The following is a 24,662-nucleotide window of genomic DNA, read 5'->3' on the forward strand; positions in this document are numbered from 1 at the left end:
TTCTCCCTGCCCTGCAAAACATCCTGGCCTCCAGCTGTCTGCTTCCCTCTGCAACACCATCCTGCCTGGAAATGTGGATTGGATGGGGAAAAGAAGGATGGTCCTGGGGTTTTTACCACCACTTTTCCATTGTGAGTGAGCTTTTCCCCTGCCTGGCACTCTCCTGATTTTGGGAGTGCTGGCTGTGTACCCTCAGGGGCTGCAGTCCAGTCAAACACTCGAGTTCAGGGCTGAGCCAGAACTTCTCTCACTCTGCTCTCGCCGCGCGTGATCCGCCTGGATTTGTTTTGTTTTGTTTTTTCCACATTACCAATGTGTCAAGTACTCCCTGGTCTCTGCTGCCTTTTTTGGAGCCGTTCTGCAAGCTGGCAGCTCAGCTGGTTTTTGGGTTGCTGTGCCACCAAGATTCCCAGCCATGTTTCTGATGCCATTGTCTGTGTCCTGGCTGACCTTCACTCACACTGCTCAGGAGCTGCTCCCTTAATCCTTCAAGCTGTTCCTCACCTGCCTTTTCTTTCCCAGGAGTGCCCTTGGAGAGTTTCCACTTGTTTCTCTGGGAGACACTGAGTGGGTGAAGTGGGGTGACTTAATAAAATAGTTCCAAGGATTAGAACAATGGGCTGACAGGAGGAATGCAGGAGGATGGGCCCATGTGCTGACAGCTCGGCTGGGGAGGAGGACAGGAGCAGGATCAGCTCCTGCCAGGAGCGTGGGTAGAGCTCTGCCTCTGGTGTGCCCTCCATGGTGGGCATCATCCCACCTCTCCTTCAGCTCAGACACTGCTCTGGGACAGCTCCAGGCCTTGTGGCCTGGCTGCCCCCTTACCTGTGGTCATGGAGCAGCACTGGCAGGAACGTGGCAGCACCCAGAACAGTGACTTGTAGGAAAACACAGGGAGCCAGTGTTTTGGGGATAGACCATCAGGGAAATCCATGTTGTTGCTGATGCCGATCTCTGTGTATTCCCCTGTGCCAGCTGCTGCTTTCCCAAGCCTTGTTCTCCAAGTCCATGACTCCAGGTGAGGGTGAGCTGCTGTGTGGAGCAGCTCTGCCCAGCCCCCACGGCAGGGTGGGTGGCACTGGGTTGGCACAGCGGGCTGGGGACAGCCCAGGGCATGCACTGGGGACACCAGTGCTGAGGAGCTCTGTAGGGTTAATACTCCTTTTCCCAGCAGCTCGTGCAGGCTGAACTTTGGAGAGGATCTGGCCTGGCCTCCTGAGACAGTGACTGTCACCAAGTGCCATCGTGTTCCAGTGGGAATCTCAGAAATGCTCCTTGGGATTCAGAGCGAGTCCCAAGCCCGTGGCGTCGCTGGGTGATGCTGGGATCAGCCTCGTGCCTTTTTGAACTCTGCCATTAATGGGATGAGCAGAAAGGATTTCTTTTTCCTTGTGAAACAATCTCTTATTTTATTTGGCTTTTCACCATGCAAGTCCTAGGGATTCCTAGAATTTTCTCATTCCTGGCTCTTTGGGAGCAGTTCTGTCAATTTACTTTGCGCAAGCCTGCTGGAATGGGGAATGATCCATGATCCTGCTCCTTTGTTTGTTTCCCTCTTCCTGCCCTTTCTCTTGGAGGGTTTATCCCAGCTCCTCCTGGGCTCTCTGCAGGCACAGCCTGGATGCTGGGGCTGCCCCCAGGGTGGGACACTCAGAGCTGAGCTGGTTCTGCTCTGTGCAGATCTGGATCTGTGCTGATCGCTGCTCCATCCCAGTGCATCCCAGGAGTGGCTGCAGGGACATCATCAGCAGTCTGTTTCTCTTGGGAAATTGGCTTTTGTGGGCTTCATGATTGATTTCGTTTTTGTCTTTTTGCCCTTTGTGCCAGAGGAGGGTTTGTGTGTGAATGGCCTGCAGTGTGTGCAGCCCTGTCAGCATTCCTGCCCACGGTCCCCACGCCTCCGAGCCCAGCAATGCACACTCACACTGCCCTTGCTCCCTGCTCTGCTGACAACAGCAAAGCCTGGTGAGTTTTTTGGTCTCCCCAACATCTCACTTCCTTCACAATAGATGGGAGAGATGCTTGCTCCTGCAGGGAGGCTTTACAACCAACACCCCCAGCTGCAGCTTCTGCCTGCCCCCTTCCTGGCACAAAGATGCCCTGGCTGTGTCTGAGGAAGGGGAGATGTTCTCCTTGAGAACCTGCAGCCCACATTTTGCTTTTCTTCTGGGGGTGACTTGTCTCCAACTCAGGAGGTCAGGGAGTGATGACTTTGGGTGTGGAAGTCATGGGTATGGAAAGAGCTTTCCTGCCTTGCATTTCTGGTAGTAAAAACACCTCAGTCCAAGTGGTTCTGAGCAGATCTCTGACCTTGCCAGAGAGCCCTTGCAGGAGCCCTTGTTTTGGGCTCCTGCAGTCCTGACCACAGGTCAGTGTGTCAGCATTTTCCAAATCCTACACGTGTGCAATAGCGCTTTGGTGTCTTTGTTCTAAACCATCTTTGCAGTGTTGGAACTGGGCTTTTCCTGGGGAGCACACTGCTCCTGTGGCAGCCCTGCTTCATGTGGGGCTGAGCTGGGATGCCTGTGCTGATATTCCCACCAGTGTTTGTCACTTTAATCTCTGTGTGACATGGAGCAAAGGCCACTTGTGCACACTTCACTGAGAGCAGGAGAAGGGACTTGCTGCTGCTGCTGGAGTTCCTGGGGGTGTGCAGTGCCCTGGGAATGAGCAGCTCTGAGGTCCCTTTTTCCCCTCTGCTGTTTTGTGCTGCTCAGGCCCCTTCCAAAGGCCCCTGTGGTGGTCAGGAAGTGTTATCAGATGTGCCTCTATCAGCCCTGAGCCTCTGCTTTAACCATCGGCTGTTTTGGGGAGCAGGGGCCACACAGCTGCTCTCAACTCTTCCTGTTTCTCTCCTTTCTCTTTGATGTGCCACTTCCCAGCTTGGGTTGTGCTGCTGTTGTGGCTGTGGGACAATGCCAGTCCCCTCTGCTCACTGCAGCGTCCTGCCTGAAATCCACACTCTGGAATAGGAAGCTCTGGCTGGGCTGTGGGAGCATCCAGCAGGGCTGGCTCACCCTTCTCCAGGGCTGCTTTTTGTTCTTTCTCAGTTGCCTTGAGGTGGCCAAGCTTTTTTCCAGACCAGGCAGCAAAAGAGGGAAGAAAAAAGGGTGAAAAAATCAGTTCTCTTCCTCCTTATCAACAGAGCTGTAGAAAGGGAAGTGTGTTCCATTCTGTGGTGCTCACAAGTCCTGTTTTTCCCTCACCTTATCAGTCTGGAAATGTTTTGAGTAGAAGATGCCATGAAACCCAAAGAACTGGGAGGCATTACCGTGTTTGCCTTTGTAAAATCATGACCAATTTTGAGAGAAATGAATGTTCCTTTTCTTGTAGGGGTTTGGGGTTTTTTTCTTCCTTAAACACAGACCTGGTTGCAGGAGGCTGCTCACTCATCTCAGGCTTGCCAGGAAAAGTGGTTTTCTCTTTTCTGACTCTGTCTGTGGATCTTTATTTTGATATGAGTTCTGTAAAGATGTGTTAATAGAGTGTTTTCTTGTGTCCTGCAAGATGATTATTTTTTGTGTGAGATTCCCCATTAAAACATGGAACTCAGGCACATGAGGCTTGCTCCTGGGACACCTCACAGCTGGAGCCACGATGGCAAAGCAAACTGCCTGGGGAAAGCTGTTGTGGGACTGGCATCTGGCTGCCCAGGAGCATGAGCAGCTCTGTCTCTTTTCCCAAAATCCCGTGTTTTTCTGGGATTGCTTTGTGGCATTCCTGGCCCCGGGGGGTGGCAGTTTGTACCGCCGAGGAGGCGCTGCCTATTGTGTTCCTCAGCCACTCGAAATGGGGCTGATGTGTGTTGCAGCCACGCTCCTCTGGAGCTTTCCCAAAGGGGAAGAAATATTTCCTTTTCAAGTTGAGCAGCACGGAGCCAAGGGATGGAGCAACAGCCTCTGGAGCCGGGCTGTGGCCATGAGCACCCTGTCCTTGCCAGCCTCTGGGGGTGTCACTGTCTGTACCCTCCTCCTGGCATTTCCCAAGTGTTGGAAGTGTTGGTTTTTCCCTCTTTTGGGGTAATAATTTCCTGTGTTTGGTGAGCTGAGGTCAAGGAGTGGGAGGAGAGCTGGTCTGCAGCTGTACTGGAGCATCAGGGTCCTGGGGCTGTGAGTGGGCTCTGTGTTTATTCGAGAGCCTGAAGTGACTCCTTGTAGAGAAGTTTGGTCAGGATTCCTGGAAGGGCGTGCAGGGATCGGGTGGTTTCTGTGGTGTGTGCCAGTCAAACTGGGAATGCACAGAGAGCTCCTCATCCCCTGCTCGGGCTGGTGGGACCAGAGTGGCCTTATGGTGTGTGCCTGCAGAAAGAACTGGGGTTTGTAAGGCACAAATATTCAGGGAATTCAGTGCTCCCCATCCCCGAGCACCTGAGAGACTCCTTGTCCAGGAATGGCTCTGAAAATCCAACGGGGGAGCTGTGCACTGAGGGAAGAACCATTTAAATTTCCTGTATCTGTATTAAAGCATTGCTTTCACTGTAAAGGAACAGTCCATAGGATGCTTTTCCCCTAGTCTGTCCCTCGCAGGGATTATGGACTTCCAGCCAGGGGCTGTGTGGGTGCTGATAGGAGCCTCTGGAGCACCAGGGGGGAAGCAAACAAACAAACAAGTCTGGAGGAGGGAAACGATTAGCCGAGCCTCAGCTGGTTGTTTCCCCTCTTGAATGGCTCTCTTTCATCAGGATGTGTTGGGACAAGTGCTTTTTCAAGGCAGGATATCAGTGGAAGACACAGTGTTCCCTAAAAGCCATCCAGTTCCCGGGGAGCATCGGCAGCCGCGATTCCTCTGCTGCTCTGCTCCTCTGACCTTTTCTTTGCCTTCTGCTGGTTTTTTATGGGTTTAGAAGCAAAAGGATGTGAGTTTTCCAGCTGGTTATGAATCTCTTCGATTTTGCTGACTTCTGCCTGACGCTGGGGCCACCACGATGCTGCCGCCGTGCAAAGAGAACCAGCCCGAATTAGTATGTATGGGTTGTGCTTCGGGGCATCTGTCACCCCTGCCGAGGGGATGTTCTTTAATGCCAGGATTTGGGTGCTCTTTAGGAGTTGTTTTTTTTTTAAATGCTCGGAGTTTTAGTTGTTTACTGGGATTGCAGGGTTTAAAAGGGAGTTGTGCCTTGTGTTTCTCACTGAGCTGTGCCCACAGCAGTTGTGAGGAGTGGCAGAGCGCAGGCAGTTCCCAGAGCGGAGATAAGGGCTGGGCTCGGGTAACGTTGTTGTTACAATGTGGTGTAAACTGTGAGCAGAGAGGCGTTTGGGTGTGTTCCGTGTGGCTGGCACCGTGCTGGGCACATGGAAACCGGAGCTGGTGCGGAGATGGGCAGTGCTGGGGGCACGGGAGGGTTTGTGCAGGGAGGAACGGGAATTTCAGTGGGAATGCAAACCTTGCTCTCAGCAGGCTCCTGGCTTTGCTTTCTGGGTCATTTCCACGCACATGGAAACACGGGAACAAAAATTTTGCTCTGTGAGTTGTCATTTTCCTGGACCACTCACTGCTCCAGCAGCACAGCTTTCCCTTTTGCCTGCAACTGGGAATATTCTGCTTTATTGTCACAGATTTCCTGACTGCAGGAGAGGAGAACATCTGTCAAGATGTATCATCAGAGCAGATCCTGATAACTTTGGGAAGGAGCTCTGCTTTTTCCAAGGTTTTTCCTGCTGTAGAAATCCTAGTCAGTACTTTGAGATCAAAGATCCTTTAGGGTAAAACACTGGAGTAAAATACCCTATTTCAAGATATTTTTTTGCTTTCCAAAAGGAAATTTCCCCCAAAGTCTCAGGGTGGGAATGCTGTGAATTATCTCCTGGTGCATGATCTAAGCATTCCCTGCCTCTTGTGAGTGCTGAATATCCCATACATTGTGTGGGGGTCGCTGCTGTGTGTCACTTCTGGCCTTTTTTAACGCTTTCCTGTGAGGTCTGGGGTGAGAAGGAAGCAAGGCTCTTCCTGGCTGGCTCTGGAAGGAGCCACATTCCCATTTGTTCCCATTTGCAGCCGTGGGTGCCGTTATCCCGAGCCAGGCTGAGCGTGGATCCTGCTCAGTCCCAGCCAGTGAGGTGAGGGGGGAGTGCTGGAATCCTGGGGGAATGGAAGTGGAGAGTTGTTGGGATGAGAGTGTGCTTCTCCTGCTCTGTTTTGTTGATCTTGTGGAGCCTGAAGTTCAGGCAAAAATTTTAGTTCACTTTTTAAAAAGTGAACTCAAAATTTGAGAAATCTCGAGTTTAAACCTGATCCAGATTTTTCTGGGGAATTCTTGAAATTCAGTTGAAACAGGAGGAAGCTTTTCCTGGGAATCTGGGCTGTGTTCTTAAGAGATTAGAAAATCTGAAATGATGTGAATTTCATGTCTGTCCTCACAAAAATGCTGAGATAGAACAGAGCATTGGGAGCATTACCACTCACTCCTGCCCCAAGGCAAAGACCATGGGTAAAATATGGAATAGATGAGTGCTGGGAGCAGTGGCTCCAGTGGGAGATGAGTGCTGGGAGCAGTGACTCCAGTGGGATCAGTTGCTGCAGCATAAGGAGCTCCTGTGTAGCCCAGTCTCATAATGGATATTTCTGTTTAGTGGATGCAGACAGTGATTAATGGTGAGCATGGGGTGGTGGAAAATTGGGCTTTGGAGCAACAGATGGCTCTTGTGCAGTTTGGGGAGCAGAGCAAACACATCCCAGGCAATTCCTGTGCAGCTGAAAGGTGCCTCAGGAGACAGGGGTTTCCAGCCATGTGGGAAATGCAACTTCCCTGCTTCTGGCCAAAGCTGCTTCTGAAGGATTTCTGAGGTTCTCATGTGATACCTGACTGTGCCGGTGCTGTTCTGCCTTCTCTCCTTTATGCTCCAGCCCTGGGTGTCATTTCCCTCTGGAAATGTCACTGTGTTTGCCCAGACTCTGTCCCAGGATGCTGATCCAGCCACAGCAGAGCCAAACCTCTGCCCCTGTGCTGGCTGTTTTCCCTTGAGGGTCCAGAGCTGTGTCTTTTCCCTTGGGATGTGCAGGTTCCACCTCCCTTCCCCTTTAAACCTCCACAGTTGCAGGTTCTTGTTTTTGCATTCCAGAGAAATGTCAAGAACTGCAATCAGCAGGAAGTGATGGGCTCAGAACCTGCTCTCCAGTCCATTGCAGGTCTCAGCCTGTAAAGAGTCCAACCCTTTGCTTCTTTTGAGTTGCAGAATTGTAGAATCAAGTGATAAAGTCATTTCCAGCCCATGACAGCTCAGGCGAGTATCTCCTGCAGGGGCCAAGTAACAAACCAGTGCTGGAAAATGACAGATGAATAATCCATGAATAATCCCAGAGTCATGCTGTGCAAGTGGCTGTGGCAGAATCCTACTATTTTAGTGAGGAAAGCACTTCCTTTCCCAGATATGCACATTTTGCTGCTCTTTCCTTTCAGCTGACTCCTGTGTGGTTTTTGTTTTTTATTTTCCAGCCTCAGCGAGAGCTTTTTCATGGTGAAAGGTGCAGCTCTTTTCTTACAGCAAGGAAACAGCTCCCAGGGCCAGAGAAGCCTCCAGCATCCCCACAAACATGCAGGTAATGATTCCATCCCCTCTAGAGATCCTTTTTCCTTCTCATCCACAGGGACAGGTGGGTGACACCCCAGGTTGTCCTGCTGAGCCTTGTACAAGCTGCTGAACAAACCCAGGGTTTCAAATTACTGATTTTTTTTATTGGGATCATTGAATTTTGGTTTAAACTTTTATCATTCTTTTGGAACTGTGACTGGAATAAAAACTCTGTGCAAATCATGGCATTTTGCATGGCTTTCTTTAGGCAGGGGAGCCTGTGCAGCCAGAAGGGCTGTGTGGAATATCTCTCCCTGTTTTCCCCAGTCACAGAGGAGGAAATGTCACTTGTGCTGCAGTGAGTTAATCTTTGCCTTGTGGCAGGGCTGAGTCACAGAGCTCAGCACCCCTTGGGCACTTGGGGATGTCCTGGACATTTCTCCAGGGGCTCTCCCAGCCTCCAGTCATCTGAAACTTGGGACTTTTCACTTTGGAACTTCCTGTTGCTGGTTTTGTTTGGATGGTGCTGGTCAGAGTGAGGAATGTTTGATCAGGATTTGGCTATCTGGACAGATGGACATTTGTTTGCTCCTCATATCCTGGTTTCAGGAAACCCCCCTTTCCTGTCAGCTCACCGCAATCTGTTGGAGTTTATTGTGGTTTAAGAACAGGCTGTCCTGCTTCCCCCAGTCCCTTCCAGTTGCCAACTGGTGGTAAGAAATGGCAGGGAGTGGTGTGGTGAGTGTGCACAGAGATTTGGATGCAGATAAGGGCATCCAGGGAAGTTGATTCTGCTTCCCCAGAGTTTGCACCCTCTGCCTTTGGCACTTTGGGAATAGGTGGGTACTGGGCAATAAGAGCTGGGATTTGGGGGCATTTTGAGAGCAGGAGCCTGTGGGAAAGGCACAGTGTGGTTCTGTGTGGTGCTGCTCAGCAAACACTCCAGCACAAAGGGGGTGTTTGAGTGCCAGGCTTGGCTTTGGGTTTCTTTAACTGTCAGCAATTCCACATACCCAGCAAACAGCCTACGGAAGGAATTTTATCTCCCATGGAAAGTTATGAGTGCATTGCTGAGTTATTAGATGGGAACTTGGTTTGTTTTCCTGTAGATTCCTTGTTCCTTTCGTCTGCTTTCCCCAAACAGAAATGTACCCACAGCACTGGAGCTGAGGGGACTCAGTGCATGAGCAGAGCTTGGAGACAGAAGGGCTCCATCACCCAAAGCAGCCCATTGCTGCAGCCCTTCCCTCTGGAGGTCACTCCTGCTCAGTCACACCCTCTGCAGGGCTGGTGGGGCTGATCCCACCATGCTGGGGGTGATTCACAGCTCAAAGTTGTTCTTTTCTCCTTTGTTCCTGTTTTTTTAATCAGAGTTTTTCCTCCTCTTCTCCCTCACCTGTTCTCATGGCCAAATCTTTCTGTCCTCTGTAGGGTGCTGTGACAGGAAGAGAATCCTCTCTTGTGCCAGGCACAAGTGGTTTCAATTGATTTGGTGGCTTCCAAATACTGCAAAGATTGGTTCTCACCCATCCAGGGAATGCCCATCCAGGAATCTCATTGCTCTTGGTGCTCTCTGGGACAGCAAAGTTAATTGACCTCCTTAATTAGTATTTTTTTACTTTAAAAAATCCAATTTCTTTAAAGGTCAAGATTCTGCTCCTAGTGCAGCAGGAGCCCCTCAGTGATGATTGCTGTGCTTTCTGTGCAGGTGACTTGCCCCAGCACCTGCAGGTGATGATCAACCTCCTGCGCTGCGAGGACAGGATCAAACTGGTAAGGACAGCTGCATTTTCCTGCTCTCTTTTCTCTTGGAAGTGTTTGCAACAGACCTGTAGAGGAGCAGGAAAAGCATTGGCAAATCCTGGATTTCAGAGCTGCCTTAACTCTGTGCTGGTTTCCAGCCCTACCTTTCCTGACCACTCCTTTTGTCCTGGTCCTTGTGTCCAGGTGCGAGCTGGGTCAGGGAACTGCTCTGCCTGAAATGGGTTGTTGTGTTGGATTTCATTTTCCATCCTGCAGGAGGAGAGACAGGACCTTGCTGGTTCTCTTGGACACTTTTAAGTCAGCCTTGAAATTGCATCAGCTGGGCTGGGCTGTCTTTTGAAGAAATCTGCAGATAAAAATCTGCTGTAAAAGTCACTTCTCTGCAGAGAAGTTGATGCCAGTTGTGCCTCCTGCAGGACTGAGCTGTTTCAGTGAAGGTTTGGGTGTGGGAGAAGCCTGCCTGTTTTCAGTTCAGTGCACCATCAATGTTTTTACACTTCCTGCTTGAAACTTCAGAACTTGGGTTACATTTTGTAGCATTTCCCCAGCCTGTAATCTCAGCTCATCTTCCCTCACCAAAACAGCAACAAGCTTTGCTGTATCTTCCATACTGCACTAAACAAAGCTTTTGGGGGTAGTGAGAGTTTCCAAAGGCTCGTGCAGCAGTGGCAGCACTCACGAGGCAGAGGTGCTTTGCAGGCCGTGCGCTTGGAGAGCGTGTGGAGCGACCGCGTGCGCTACATGGTGGTGGTGTACAGCAACGGGCGGCAGGACACCGAGGAGAACATCCTGCTGGGAGTGGACTTCTCCAGCAAGGAGAGGTAGGTCTGAGCTGGCAGCCAGGCAGGATGGGCTCTCTGGCAGCACCAAACTGTCCCCAGGCAGTTGGGTTACCTGCAGCTGCAGATTCCAGCAAGAGAAAGGACACAGGGATTGTCACAGACACATTTTATGAAAAATTCTTTCCTTAGGGTTTTTTCTCCTGAGAAGCTGAGAGGCCTCAGGAACAAACTGTAAACAATTATTATCTGCTGCTGTGGAATGCTGTTACTGGGCTTGCAAGGGTCTTTCAGGGTGAAGAGAGAGGCAAGAATCTTGACCTCATGTTTCAGAAGGCTTGATTTATTATTTTATGCTATATATTACATTATAACTATACTAATAGGAATAGAGACAGACATTCGCAGAATGCTAGCTAACTAAGAATAGAAAAGGAATCAATAACAAAGTTCTGTGTCCAGGCAGAAAGCAAGAACAGCTCTGCCATGAGTGGTCAGTAAATCCAAACATCCACAGAAGACCAATCACGGATCCACCTGTTGCATTCCACAGCAGCAGATAACCATTGTTTACATTTTGTTGCTGAGGCCACAGCTTCTCAGAAAGGGGAAAAATCCTAAAGAAAGGATTTTTCACAAAAGATGTCTGTGACAGAATGCAACAGGTGCATCTGTGATTGGTCTCATGTGGTTGTTTCTAATTAATGGCCAATCACAGCCCAGCTGTCTGGACTGTCTTGGTCAGTCACAAGCCTTTGTTATCATTCCTGTTCTATTCTTAGCCAGCCTTCTGATGAAATCCTTTATTCTGTTCTTTTAGCATAATTTTAATATAATATATATCATAAAATAATAAATCAGCCTTCTGAAACATGGAGTCAGATCCTCATCTCTTCCCTCATCCTCAGACCCCTGCAAACACCACCACAGGGGATGAGTCTCTTTCAGCCTCTGTGGAATCAAAGGCTGTGGCATCCACCTCACCAGTGGGAGTTTGCTGCCTGCTCCCTGCAAAATGCTCTTGCAGACACATTTGCAAAACTGGAACTCATTCTCTCCCCCAGACTCCAGTGTGTTGATGGAATGATGCAATGGAGCTGCTTTTGTAGTAGCTTTGTTGCCAAATAACGTCAAAAAACAATACTCTAGAAGTGGCTCCAAAAGCAACAAACAACTGTGTCAGCAACGAGCTGTTCCTTTTGTCTGACTGATAAGAGCACACAGTATTTGGAAAAGCAAGTGAAATATTTTGTTATTGCAGCCTCTCTCAGATTATTCCAGTTCTGGTGAGTAAACCAAGGCAGAAAAGCTCTTGGCTCAGGGAGAAGGGGCTGGTTTGGCAGAGCTGGAGGCAGAGGCTGGAGCTGCCAGGCTGCTGTGTGTGCTCTCCCAGGATTTAACAAGCTGCCCTGTCCTTGTGGTGCAGCCTCTGTGAGTTTTGCTTCATTCTGGAAAACCTCAGTGGTGGTTTGCCCTGGAAGGGGGGAAAGGGAAGCTTTGCACAGCAGAGGGATCTGTAGGGAAGCACCCAGCTGTGCCTTCCTTGTCAGATTATTGTCATTGGCTTTGATGCTGCTCTGAAATTCCCATGTGGCATTCCCTTGGTGTGCCACAGCAGGGGAGGTTTGCCATGTCACCTCCACTCTGAAACAACCTTGCATTAATTGGCTCCTGGTGATTATTGATGTGAGGCAAGAGGAAGGATGGATTTCTGTTGCTGTCTGCATCCCAATTTCCTTTAAAACTTGAATATCTCAGTAGCTTAATTATTTATGGCTGGAAGTTCCTGGCCTTCATTATAACAGGGTTTTCTTGCCAGATTGCTTGTCTGAACTGAAAGTGTTCTTTTGGGTCAGATAAACCCCTAAAACCCATTTTCATCTGTTCCACCTGTTCAGTGATTCTATGGAGCAATCACCACAAGTTATCACCTTGTCAGACCTTCAGACTTCAGCTTCCAGTTTTATTTAATGGCCTGAAATATTACAAGAGATTACTAGAGCAAGGCTTGAGGATTTTAAAAATTAAAGAGTATTAATAATTTAGGCTATTGGCATGACCACATTGTGGCCTATATTTAACTTCCTGTCTCACCACCTCTCTTCCAGTAAAAGCTGCACTATAGGAATGGTTCTTCGCCTGTGGAGTGATACTAAAATCCATCTGGATGGGGATGGGTAAGAAACCACATTGAAAGGATAAATGTGAATGTCCTTCCCTACCTGGGGGCTGCTCTAGCAGAGATTCTCCATCACCTTGCAAATGAAGTGCCCATTTTGGATTCATGGCTGCAGAGTCCTCTTATTCAGACAGTGAGTTCTTGTCTTGCTGCCCTCACACTGCTCCTGTGGTTCCAGGGAATGCTCTGAAACCCCACTGAGGACTGGAGCTGCCATTCCTGGCAGCCTCTTGCCATTCATACTTGGGAGGTTGGAAAATCAGTGAGAGAAATTCTCATCCTGATTCTTTTGGCCTTTGGGTGCCCCAGTGCAGTGGCTGTTTGTAGAGAGCAGGTTGGGGTGCTGAGAAAAGCAGTTTTAACTTGATTTTCCCTCTCTCCATCAGTGGCTTCAGTGTGAGCACTGCAGGGAGGATGCACATCTTCAAACCTGTGTCAGTGCAAGCCATGTGGTATGTGAGGGGCTGGGATCAGGGAGACACTCTTCTTTCTGTCATTAAATTTTAAAAAATCAGCTGCATTTTATCTTTCTCCACAATGGGTATTTAGTGAGCTGCAGCAGAGATCTGCTTCCCTGTGTCAGCAGAGGGGCTGTGAGAATCCTGATCCCAAAGCAGGATCTGCTGCCTCAGTTCAGAGCAGCTCTGTGTCCTTCAGCAGGGGGGGTGAATAAATATGAAGGATGAGCTCAAATTCCAAGAATTTCCTCTCTGCATGTTTCTCTCACTGGCTGACAGAGGAGGTTCAGGGCCCATTGCCAGCCTGTGGCATTCCCTGTGTCCTGCCCCATTCCTGGGGTTCCTGGTGCCCATTCTCCTTCCAGCTCCTGCCACCCCTCCCCTGTGCAGAGATTCCAAACCTCTGAGCCAGCAAATTCCTCCCTGAAGAGGCTGCTCCACTTGGAACTGCATCTCCCTCTGCCTGGGCAATGCTCTGTCCCCTTGGAGCCTGGAGAGATCCCAGTCCCTGCAGCATCTCCTAGGGAGGAGATCCAGCTGTGGAGAAGGATGTTGTGCTGGGGATGGTTTGGTACAAAAACAAACAAATCTCCTGTTCCTGTCAGTTTTGAATTTGGCCCCTCCTGCTGCCAGCCCTGGATGTGGTTGATGTGTTCAGTGCAACAGCTTCGGAGTAGAGCCTTAAAGAAAGGAAAAATTGAGGGGGGAAGGAAGGAAAAAGTAATGTTAGAATTTGCAAAAACAAATTACCCAATCTGGGCCTTGTCCCTGGAGCCTGTCAGGGGCCAGGAATGCTGGTAAATATGCATCAGGCTCCTTGCTGGAGGTGGCTGGAAAATTGTCTCTGTTCTTTATCTTCCTTTGGCTGTACAAGTTGGTTCGTGATTAGATCCCACAGCGACTTGTGCCTCCTTCTTCCCTATTAATTAGGAGAAGATTTCAGCCCCTGCCACAGCCCTGCTGTGAGAAGCCCCCAAGGTGCAGTTTGTGCCTCTTTGAGCTCTGACACCATAAATTTCCTGCTTTCAAAGAGCAAACTGCAACAACTAATACTGAAAACCACTTTTCCTCTGTGAAACTCTCTCAGATCTTGCTTAGTCTGCTCACAGCTGCCCAAATCTCTTCTCCCACCCTGTAGGTCTGCTTTACAGATCCTCCACAAAGCCTGTGAGGTTGCCAGGAGGTACAACTACTTCCCAGGGGGGGTGGCCTTGGTGTGGGCCACCTACTACGAGAGCTGCATCAGCTCGGACCAGAGCTGCATCAACGAGTGGAACGCCATGCAGGACCTGGAGTCCACCCGCCCCGACTCCCCTGCCCTCTTTGTGGACAAGTCAGTGCAGCATTTTGTTTGGAAAAGTTTGCTTGGCTCATGAAGGAAATCTTCCCTTCTCCCTGTTCTTCCTGGCTTAGTTCTTTTCTGGGGCTGCAAAAGAGAATTTGTGTGAAATAATCAGACCGTAAACTTTAGCTTGTGATATAGTGTATAAACACCAACAAACTGCTTTTTTTTTAAATTTTTGTCATTATTCCCATAAAAATTCCCTTTAAGCCAAGCCTTTCCCCTCACCCCTCAGTACTGTGCAGTGCTGCCAGCCTGGATTCATCCTCTCCTCCTCCTGTTCCTCCCCAGGCCGACGGAAAGGGAACGAACGGAGCGGCTCATCAAAGCCAAGCTCCGGAGCATCATGACCAGCAAGGACCTGGAAAATGTCACTTCCAAGGAGGTAAATATCAAAAATTCTCACTCTTGTTCTTTCCTGCCAGACTCCCTCTCTAGAGAGTGGTGAGCAGGCACCACATGCCTGAGTGTCCCTGGCTTTGGAGTGTGCATTTCAGCCGTTCTATGAAGGCTCTGCTCTGGCTTGGCTGCACCTCCCTCCTGAGAAATCAGGATAATCCCAGCATCACAAGTGTCTGTCAGGACCTTAGTAACAGCTGTGTGACTTTCAAATTAGATTTGAAGGTTTTATTTCCTTTCTTTTTTCCTGGACAAATGTCAGAGGACCTTGTAGACAGCATTTTGCTGGTGAGTTTATGGATGGAAAATCACAAATCAAGGCTAGAGCTCGTTTGGATCCATCCCCCAGGCTGGTGTAATCCATCCACCCACAGTGCAGACGTGATCAGAGTGGGAATGGTTCTTTTTGGGGTGGTTTTTGGTTTTTAAGGGAGGCTATTAACATGCAAGTGGTAGGAGGAAGCTGAGAACATGTCTGTCTGTGGATGTGTTCACTCCTTCTGCAGACAAGCTCTTGTTCTTTATCTCTCAAATTACTATTTTTAAGGAGCAGGTACCCCAAAATACTTTTTTCCCCCAGATGTTATGTGAAGCTTTATTTACAGCTCCTTAGTTTGGGGATTTAGGACACCAGGATGCCAGGGCAAGGGACAGTGGTTTTAAATTGCCAGAGGGGAGGGATAGATGGAATATTGGGAAGGAATCCTTCCTGGTGAGGGGCTGGGATGGAATTCCCAGAAAAGCTGGAGTCCCTGGAAGTGTCCAAGGCCACATTGGAGCAACCTGGGATAGTGGAAGGTGTGGAATGAGATGAGCTTTAAGCTCCCTTCCCACACAAACCATTCTGGAATAATTGGAGAGATGCCGTCTCCAGAAGGCTGAGTCCCTGTTGCTGTTTTTAATGAAAAAGTGAGGAGTGTTCTGCAGGGAAGTGCCCAGAAATGTTTCTGTTGGACACCAAGATTCCAGTGCCATCCTTTGTGTTTGCTCTGCAGATCCGAAACGAGCTGGAGAAACACATGAACTGCAACTTGAAGGAATTCAAGGAATTTATAGACAATGAAATGCTGCTGATCCTGGGTCAGATGGACAAACCATCCCTGATTTTTGATCATTTGTACCTGGTGAGTGGCAGGAGCTGCAGGAGAGCTGTGCTGTGCTGTGTCCAGTGCTTTGCCACTAGATGGATCTCCAGGCAAAACCAGGCTCTGCCTCTGGAACAAAGACTTCCCAGAGATGAGCACTTTGTGCCCATTGGGTCTTTTTGTTGTTGTTCTGGATTGAGTCAGAGGAATTGCTCGTGTTTCAGGGCAAAATCTGCTTTTTAAAAGTTTAAAGCTTCCTCTTGTGAAGGTCTAGGGAGAATCCAAGGTGTAACTAACCCTAGAGTTTCAGGATTTTCCTGACTTCTCATGTGTGGCATGTCTGGGATCACAGGTGTATTCACTTTGTTTCCCTGAACTGTTTCTCCCTGTGTTTAAAACTGCAGAGTGGGCAGGGGCAGGGATTTGGGATGAGCTCAGTCTCACCCTGGCCTAGAACTAACTGTGGTGAGTTGTGCCCTGGTCCCTCCTTCAGCAGATCCCTGCCCCTCAGGACAGGACATCAATGCCCCATTCGTGTCTCAGAGGCTGTTCCCAACATTCCAGTCAGCTCAGGAGGATGGCTGGGGCTGGGGGATTGCAGAACCTGAGGGAAAGGGGCTGTTTTGGGGTCCCTTGGAAATGTGAGTTTGTGGCTGTTGCAGGGCTCTGAGTGGAACGCGTCCAACCTGGAGGAGCTGCAGGGCTCAGGGTGAGTACTGCTCCTCCCACTCCAAACCCTCCACTGTGTGCCTGCCATTTCCCAGGACCCTGGAGAGGACATTTGCAGGCTCTAGAGTTGATTTTACCCCTCAGCTATGTGGTAACTTCCTACCAGCAGCTGTGTGGAGAAATCTCTTCAACCTCAGAGAGTGAAAATTACAAAACTTGTCATTGCTGAGGTCCATCAGGATCTCCATCCCCCAGTGCTCCCAGTGCTGTGCCAGGTGGGAATTCTGCACAGCTGCCTGTGGATGAGCAAACTCCTCCTCACCTGCCTGGACAGGCAGCTCCAGGTGTCTCTCCCATCCCCATGGTGCTGCTTGGCTCCATTCCCTGCCACGCTTTTTGGATCAGGAGAATTCTGCCCATAAATATTTGCTGCTCACTCAAGGCCTGCACCAGCCTTGCTGTAAGGAACTGAAATTCTTCAGAATTTCAGCACAGCTGAAAGTGTTTCATTTGGAGTCCTTGGGAGCAGATGTCTGCACATCTTGGGACAAGGAAATCAAGCAGAGTGTTAATGATTGTGTCTTGCATTGGGATGTGCAGTGTCCAAAGGCAAAGCTGGACAAATTCTGAGACAAATATCCTGTGTCCTTATTTTTCTCAGTGATAGGAGGTGATAAATCAATCTGGACGTTCGTTCTCGGGTACATTGTTATCCCTGCTGTGATATTTGGCAGGAATCAAGAGATACCATGTGACTCTCATGGTTTTGGTCAGAAAGAAGGGGAAGGGATGGGATTGCAGCTGGAGATGGTGATTCCTGGGCTGTGTTCCCAGATGATTCACTTCTTTTTGCATCTCCAGTGCTGTGTGGCACAGCAAGGAGTTCCTGGTTGGATTACACACACTCAGAGACAATAAATGGGATAAAATAAATTTCTCCCTCCTGTGCCCAAGGTGTTTGGACACTTGGGATGTGCTGGCAGTGAGAGGTGGCAGAACAGCCCCTGTGTGCCAGGATTTAAGAATTAGGGCTTAGGCAAAACCTTACAGCTCATGTTGGGTTGGATTGCATGGATTCACAGTGTCCCTCAGGGCCTGTTTGGTGACCATGGCAGCTCAGGGTGTCTCTCCTGGTCCCACAGCATTGACTACATCCTGAACGTCACCCGCGAGATCGACAACTTCTTCCCAGGCCTGTTCGCGTACCACAACATCCGCGTGTACGACGAGGAGACCACGGACCTGCTGGCACACTGGAACGAGGCTTATCACTTCATCAACAAGGCCAAGTGAGTGCTGGGACACCTGGCCCTGGGGAGGGCACATCCCAGCTCTCTGTGTCTCATCCTGGACCCTCACAAAGCCACAGGAACTGCAGGCCCTTGGCATCATCATTCCAGTTCCTGGAGCTCCCTCGTGCCCTGTCCCTTCCTGGACTGGCATTAACCTGTCCTGGCCCAGCATTTTTGTCACTACTTTGTTTTGCTTCCGAAAGGAAATGAGGATGTTTCCTCTTCTGGAGATGTTCTGGAGCTGCTCCAGCTGTGTCTGTGTTGGACCTGCCCCAGCTGTCTCTGCAGACAGAGCCTGTCAAACCCTGTTGAACCTCTACACTCAGCCTTTTCCCAGTGATCCCAGTATCCAAAGACTTGGATGGAGGCAGGAGGCTTCGTGGTGGTCTCTGAAATGAATGAGGCTGCCAGTCTCTACCTCCCAGCTGTTCTGGAGAGGGGTTTTTCTCCTGGTCCTCATCATCCCAAGGGTTCTCCCCTCCAGAGCTGTGACACAGAGTGGGCAGGTCACTGTCCTGTGACCGTGTTCACAGGGGTCTCAGGTTGAGGGAAGAGACAAGGATCTGACTCCATGTTTCAGAAGGCTTGATTTATTACTTTATGATATATTACATTAAAACTATACTAAAAAGATAGAAGAAAATATTTCATCAGAAAGCTAGCTAAGAATAGAATAAGGAAAAATGATAACAAAAGCTTCTGTCTCGGACAGAGAGTGTGAGCCAGCTGACTCTGATTAACCATTAATTACAAACAACTAACATGAGCTAATCACAGATCTGCCTGTTGCATTCCACAACAGCAGATAACCATTGTTTACATTTTCTTCCTGAAGCCTCTCAGCTTCTTAAGAGGAAAAATCTCAAAGAAAAGATTTTCCATAAAAGATGTCTACGACACTGTCCCTCTTCTGGTGAATCCACAACAAATCCATAACCGGTGACATGGGATTTATTCTCCTGTTTGTCCTGCTGCAGGAAGAACCACTCCAAGTGCCTGGTGCACTGCAAGATGGGCGTGAGCCGCTCTGCCTCCACGGTCATCGCCTACGCCATGAAGGAGTTTGGCTGGTCCCTGGAGAAGGCCTACAACTACGTGAAGCAGAAGCGCAGCATCACGCGGCCCAACGCCGGCTTCATGCGGCAGCTGCTGGAGTACGAGGGCATTTTGGATGCCAGGTAAGGCTTGGGGTGAGGGGGAAGGAACGGAGCTGGTTGTGGGTAACATCACGAAGGATTGCTGGATCTCTGTGGGGCTCTGTTGCTGTCATGCCCACAGATGGGTGAGGGATGTGGCCTGAAGGGACCCTGGGCCAATCGTGCTTTTCTTAAACCTTCCTATTACAGCGACTTGATGAGGGTCTTCAGGGTGAAAGAGATGGACGAGAATCTTGGTTCATGATCAGAAGGCTGGATTTATTGATATATGATATATAATACATTATGACTATACTAAAAAGAATAAAGAGAGAAGTTGCAGAGGCTTGCTAAGCTAAGAATAGAATCTAAAAACAAGAGAGTTCTCTGTCACTGTGTTCTAGAGAGCTTGCCCTGTGATTGGCCCTTAATTGTACTCATGGAACATGAGCCAATAACAGGGGCAACCTGCTACACTTCACAGCAGCCGATAACAATTGTTTACATTCTTCTTCTGGGGTCTCAGCTTCTCAGAAGGGATAATCTTAAAGAAAGGATTTCTATGAAAAAATGTCTGTGACATCTTCCCTGTGCCAGGCTCCCTGCGTAGGAATTAGCTGGGAGAGCTGCTCTGGTGTAATTCAGGGAGGGTTTCTCCATGCTTGGGAAGCGCGTTTGGGTTTCTCAGCAGTCAGTGCTGCTCAGCACAGCATTGTTCTTGTTTTATGAGGCAGAACTGAGCTTGGGCCATTCTGGAGGCAAAGTGTTCGTGATTGTGTGCCAAGCCCAGGGCTCTGTCACTGCAAGGGCTGTAGTATTTATCTTCTAAGGACAGAGGAGAGAATTCTGTCCCCTGGTTCAGCAGGAGCTGTGCCATGGGACGTGCAGAGCGGTCAGTTTGGGGTGTTGTGCTCTGTGAGGGCTTCTGTGCCCTGAGGAGTCTCCCAAAGTCTGATCTCACCCCAGCTGAACTCAGGGAACTGCTCTGGAATGGGCAGGTGGGGAGGAAAATATCCTAATGCTGAAGGTGGTTTGTGCAGGTGGGATCTCAAGTCTGGGCTGTGGAATGGAAAAAAGCTCCTGGCACTGGGCACCCTGCAGGGCAGTCACTCGTGTCCTTGTCCTCTCCCCAGCAAGCAGCGCCACAATAAACTGTGGAAGCAGCAGGCAGAGAGCAACCTGCCCCAGAACACCGATGGCACCACGGGCTCGGGAGACTTCTTACTGGAGAGCTTGGACATCGACCTGGAGAACCGCCTGGCTGACCTGGACATGCCTTCCCAGTCCGCCTACCTGGACAACCGGGCCAGCTCCGAGGGCTTCGGGTACTGCTTCCGCCGCCTCTCGGACACGCTGCTGGAGAACAAAATCCCCGGGGACAGGGAGGGCTTCTTCCACATGGAGCAGCTGGAGAGGGATGCCCTGGTGGGACAGCCCCCGTCTGCACCTTCCCAGGGGAGGCTGCTGGAGATGGAAAAGGCCCCGGAGAGAGCGGAGCCGCTGGCAGAGCTGGGCGGCTTCTGTGAGAAAGAGGCAAAGAAGAAACAGGACTTCAGCCCCAGGAAGGGAAGGATGGTCCTTGGGGAGCCAGGGGAGGATGGTGTCAGGGAGGAAAACCCCATGGAGAAGTGGAAGCGGCGTTTGTCCATGCACAAGGAGGAGAGCAGGCTCAATAGGGAGAACTTGAATAACAACAACAGCAAAAGGAGTTGCCCAGAGGATTTTGAGGTGCGTATGGAGGTGAGATGGAGATGATTGGCATGGCTGACTCTGCTGCAAGTGAAACTGCTCTTGTCATCCTCATAGCCCAGTTTCATTTGACTTGGATAAAGCCTTTCATTCCATGATGAGCTTCTCCCCTTTCGAGGCGCTTCTCACCAGGGCTTTGCTTGCCCGAGCTGTGGATGTAGATGCCAGAGAGTGCCCAGTGAGTGCCCTGTAAAGTGCTGTGGGCAGCTCGCTTGCATGACCCTCGCTTGGCACGGTAGGTATTCCTTGGAGACACTGTCTGCTGGGAAAGCACGTGGCTTTAGTTCCTGCTGCAGGGCCTGAGGTGGAAATGGGCTTTGTTCCAGATCTCTTTGGCTGTCCCACACCTTGTGGGCTGTGCCGGTGTCTGTTCCGTGCTCGTTGATCTGTCCCTGTTTTCTCTCCTGCAGCACGATGCCGTGTTTGGGATCCTCAGCAAGGTGAAGCCTTCCTACCAGTCCTGCACTGACTGCATGTACTCCTCAGCAGGACTGGCCCCCGACCCCTTTGGGGAGCAGTGCGAGAGGCTCGGCGCCGGCGCCACGCGGCGCAGCAGCACCATCTGCACCCAGCCCCCCTTGCTGTCCCACCTGCACTCCCACCTGATGGAGCACCTGCCCAGCAGGGCACCCCCCGAGGAGCCAGGCAGGACTAAACATAACGAGGCTCCGCTCCCTCTGGCACCAGGGGCTGGGGATGTGGAGGTTGGCACGTGCAGGGCACCGGATCAGCACTGCGGCCTTTTGGAGAGAGGGAAAGATGCGCCAAAAACCCCCGAAAAAATTCTGCTGCCCAGGAGAAACTCCCACTGTGACAGGAGCCTCCTTCACGCAGAGGTGGTGAGGGAAGAGTCTCTGACCAGAAAGGACCCCAGACCTACCAAGGACGTGAAGTACCTGTTGTTCAGCAAAGACTTGGAAAAGCCGAGCGCCAACAGTTACTTGATGCAGCACCAGGAGTCGCTGCTCCAGCTGCAGAAAGCGGGGTTGGTCAGGAAGCACACCAAAGAGCTGGAGCGCCTCAGGAGCCTGCCCTCAGACCCCTCAGTGCTGCTCAGGGACAGCCCCCTGGGCAGGGTGGACTCCAGCATCGTGGAGGAAAGCGAGGACTTGATGGCCCATCCTGGCCTTGTGCCTCTCCTGGCCCCAGCCCAACTCGTGGCCGGAGACGCCGAGAACGACGTGGAGAAGCTGGGGGTGAAGCGTGTCCTGGAGGGGATCTCTCAGAAAACCTCCACACCAGCTGGGTGTCGCCTGGAGCACACGAGCAGCTTCACCAAGGACTTCCTGAAGACCATCTGCTACACCCCCTCCTCCTCCCGCAGCTCCAACCTGACCCGCAGCTCCAGCAGCGACAGCATCCACAGCGTGCGGGGCAAGCCCGGCCTGGTGAAGCAACGCACGCAGGAGATCGAGACCAGGCTGCGCCTGGCCGGCCTCACCGTGTCCTCACCCCTGAAAAGATCCAATTCCCTGGCCAAGCTGGGGTGTCTGAACCTGTCCTCCGAGGACTTGTCAAGCGACGTGGACGTGGCCACCATCACGGACTCCAAGGAGGCCGTGTCCAGCGAGTGCTCCGTGCTCTGTGAGCCCCCGGCGAGGGGCGCGGACGGCGCCTCCAAACCAGGGCTGAAGCCCCTGGCTGGGAACTTGAAGAACACACTTTGGATGGGCAAAAGTTGATGCCTTGCTGGGGGGGGAGGGGGGCTGGATTTTGGGGGTTTGCAGAATTTATTCATTACACCAGTGCTGTTTTATCATCTGACTTGCAGCAGCTCATCTGGTGCCACCTCCTCGTCCCCTCTTTGTGCTCGGAGAGAGGAGGGAAGAACGACGATGGGTCACAATGAAGGGCACAAGGGAATTAAAATGTGTTGCATGGCTTAGAGGAGGACTTGGTGTGTGACTTGCCTGTTGTCCTGCAGGATACTCTTCCTAGTACTGTTTGCCAAGTGTAATAATGTGGATTTGTGTGTGGTTATGGATAGATATTTGTATCTCTATCTATATCTAAAATGCTGAAATATTCTGTTTCAAAGACTCAAAATAATTATTCATTACTTCTTTTTACAGAACAAACACAAGGCTCTGTTTAAACAGGGCACTTGTGGAAAATCCTTAAAATGGTGACACGCACACTACCTCTGTTCTTGCTGGCTTTTTGTCCTGGTTTATTGTTTGGGGCTTTTATCCAAAAGGCTTTTCCCAGAATTCTTGCTGTTGTTTGAAGGAATTCCTTTAGCTGTAAAGGCCTGGAGGAGTGTGGACGCAGAGGCTTCCCCAGGCCTTGCTGGGAGGTGACAGTGCTGAGCTGTCCGTGGGGACCCGATGTCACCCTGGCTGTTGCTGTCACAGGTGTTGTGTTCTTGGGGTGTTTTGCTGTCGTTGTGGTTGGTGTTGTCCCAGTGCTGACAGAGCCTGGCCAGTGGTTGCCTGTGGACCCTCGTGATGTGAAGCTGTGTCGGTGTCGTGGGTGCTCTGGGGACCCTCTGTCACTGGGTGTGGGTGACATGAGGTGGCCGAGGAGGGGTGGCTCTCCTGGACCCCAGTAGGTGACAGAGTGTCTTTTGTGGTTGTGCTGTTGGTTTTGTAGGATGGTCCCTGCGCCCAGGGAGCTGCTGGAGGAGTCCTGGGTGTTGTTTGTGGTGGCATCAGGAGTTTGGGTGCCACAGCCAGGCTGGGCCTGTCCCAGAGCTCACAGGGCTGGGGGAGCAGTCGGACAGAAACACGGACACGCTCTGAGAGAGGGGTGTTGGAGGAAGGCTGGGCAGCCTGTGCTGTCTGTGCTCTCAGTCCAGTGTTGCCCCCTCCTGCCAGGGCTGCTGCTTGGATTCCAAAGGGAATTCACATTTTCTGTGAATAGTTTTGGCAACCAGCCTGGTTGAGAGCTGCTCTATGTGAGCCTTTGCTGAGTCCAGGGGGAAGATCCTGGAAAGTGAGCAGGGGATGTGCTCCAAACCTCTGATCCCATCTGAGGCCTTGTGCCTTTGGGTCATGTTTTGAAGTAGATTTGGGGGATCAAAGAGGTGGATTTGCTCACCCTGGCTGTGAGTGGGAGTATTCCCACATTTTAAAATCTCCATGGAAAGGCTTTCTTGCAACTCCCCTCTGAAGTGGGGCAGAGCCAGGCTACAGCAGCTGCCCTGAACTGTATTGATTGAAAATCCAGTGTCTTGAGGAAGGGAGCTGTGCATTTTCCTGCCCTATATGCCTGGAGTTCCCCTTTTCCCCTTAAGCATAAAATCCTGCATGTTTCATTTGTGTGAAGGATTGTAGGGACAGGCAATCAGTGAATAATTGTCCCTCCTGAAAGAGTCTGAATTTGATTTGCACTTGCTCCACCCGGGAGTGCTGGTGTGGAGCAAAAGCTGCTCTGGGAGGGAAGTTTTGGAGGAGCCTCTGCTTGTCTGGGCTGAGGCAGCGCTGGGTCGTGCTCAGGGCAGGATGAAACCCCACAAGCCAGGGCCGGATCCATTCCCTGTGTTTGGATCATTTTTATCCTCCTGTGCACCCAGATTCAGATTTGGGAAGGGGCAAACGGGAGGCCTGGGGCTGTTGGGTACCGCAGGGTCGGAGCAGCACCTGGGGAAGCTCCGTGTCCCCTCCCCGGGACAATTCCACCGTCACCCTCGGCTCGCCAGGGCTGCCCACAGGTTATTGTTCTGTGTGTGCTGCCGACCCTTCCCATCCCTGCCTGGCTGAGGGAAGAGGTGCTGGGAACGGTTTTGAAATGAGTTTGGGAAATTCCGTGAACCGATAGAAGCGAACATCTGATTTCCTTCCTGTTTCTCGAGTGCCTGCCGGGTTCTGCCGCGTCCATCCCGCCGCGTTCCGGGCTCAGCTCGGCACCCTCCGCCTTCCCCCGCTGCTGCTCCCGCCTGGCCCTGGCTGGATCAGCCCCAGGCTTCGCTCCGGGCCCGGGGCTCCCTCCCTGCGTGCCCGGGGTGCGGACACGGCTCGGTGGGAGCTGCTCCGGGAGCTCCGCGGTGCCATTCCCAGGGGGTTGTAGCCAAACTCCCCCGTCCCGTAGGGTTTGTTGCATGACAAGGTTGATGTGCTTGTCCTCCCCACGTGTCGTACGTGTCCTTACGATGGAGTGCCTTACTCATAGTTTACAAACACTGTGTATCTGCTGAGCTGTTGGACTCTGCTGTTTGCTGTTCTCTAGGGAGTTTTTGGTGCTTTTGGTGTTTCCGATGGCGGTGAGGCCGTCCCTCCTCCTGTCCTGCCCTCCTGTCCCCGCCGAGCTCCGCGCTGCTCACCTGCTACCGCTTCCCTCTGCTCTGGGCATGGCAGAACCGAA

General features: G+C 51.1%; 1 protein-coding gene across 1 annotated transcript in view; it reads left to right on the forward strand.

Annotated features, from left to right (window-relative positions):
- The window catches only part of SSH1 (slingshot protein phosphatase 1), a 31,441-nt gene extending 9,399 nt beyond the window's left edge, over positions 1-22,042 (forward strand). Inside the window, exons 3-15 of the mRNA XM_058816798.1 lie at positions 7,433-7,536; positions 9,217-9,281; positions 9,972-10,093; positions 12,160-12,228; positions 12,617-12,682; positions 13,827-14,021; positions 14,322-14,415; positions 15,425-15,553; positions 16,177-16,223; positions 17,326-17,472; positions 18,453-18,653; positions 19,745-20,339; positions 20,771-22,042. Of these exons, the coding sequence (XP_058672781.1) occupies positions 7,433-7,536; positions 9,217-9,281; positions 9,972-10,093; positions 12,160-12,228; positions 12,617-12,682; positions 13,827-14,021; positions 14,322-14,415; positions 15,425-15,553; positions 16,177-16,223; positions 17,326-17,472; positions 18,453-18,653; positions 19,745-20,339; positions 20,771-22,042 (3,106 nt within the window). The remainder of the gene's footprint in view (positions 1-7,432; positions 7,537-9,216; positions 9,282-9,971; positions 10,094-12,159; positions 12,229-12,616; positions 12,683-13,826; positions 14,022-14,321; positions 14,416-15,424; positions 15,554-16,176; positions 16,224-17,325; positions 17,473-18,452; positions 18,654-19,744; positions 20,340-20,770) is intronic.
- The last annotated feature ends 2,620 nt before the right edge of the window (positions 22,043-24,662 follow it).

The sequence above is a fragment of the Ammospiza caudacuta genome, chromosome 18 (genome assembly GCF_027887145.1).
Source record: "Ammospiza caudacuta isolate bAmmCau1 chromosome 18, bAmmCau1.pri, whole genome shotgun sequence".
Classification (NCBI taxonomy): domain Eukaryota; kingdom Metazoa; phylum Chordata; class Aves; order Passeriformes; family Passerellidae; genus Ammospiza; species Ammospiza caudacuta.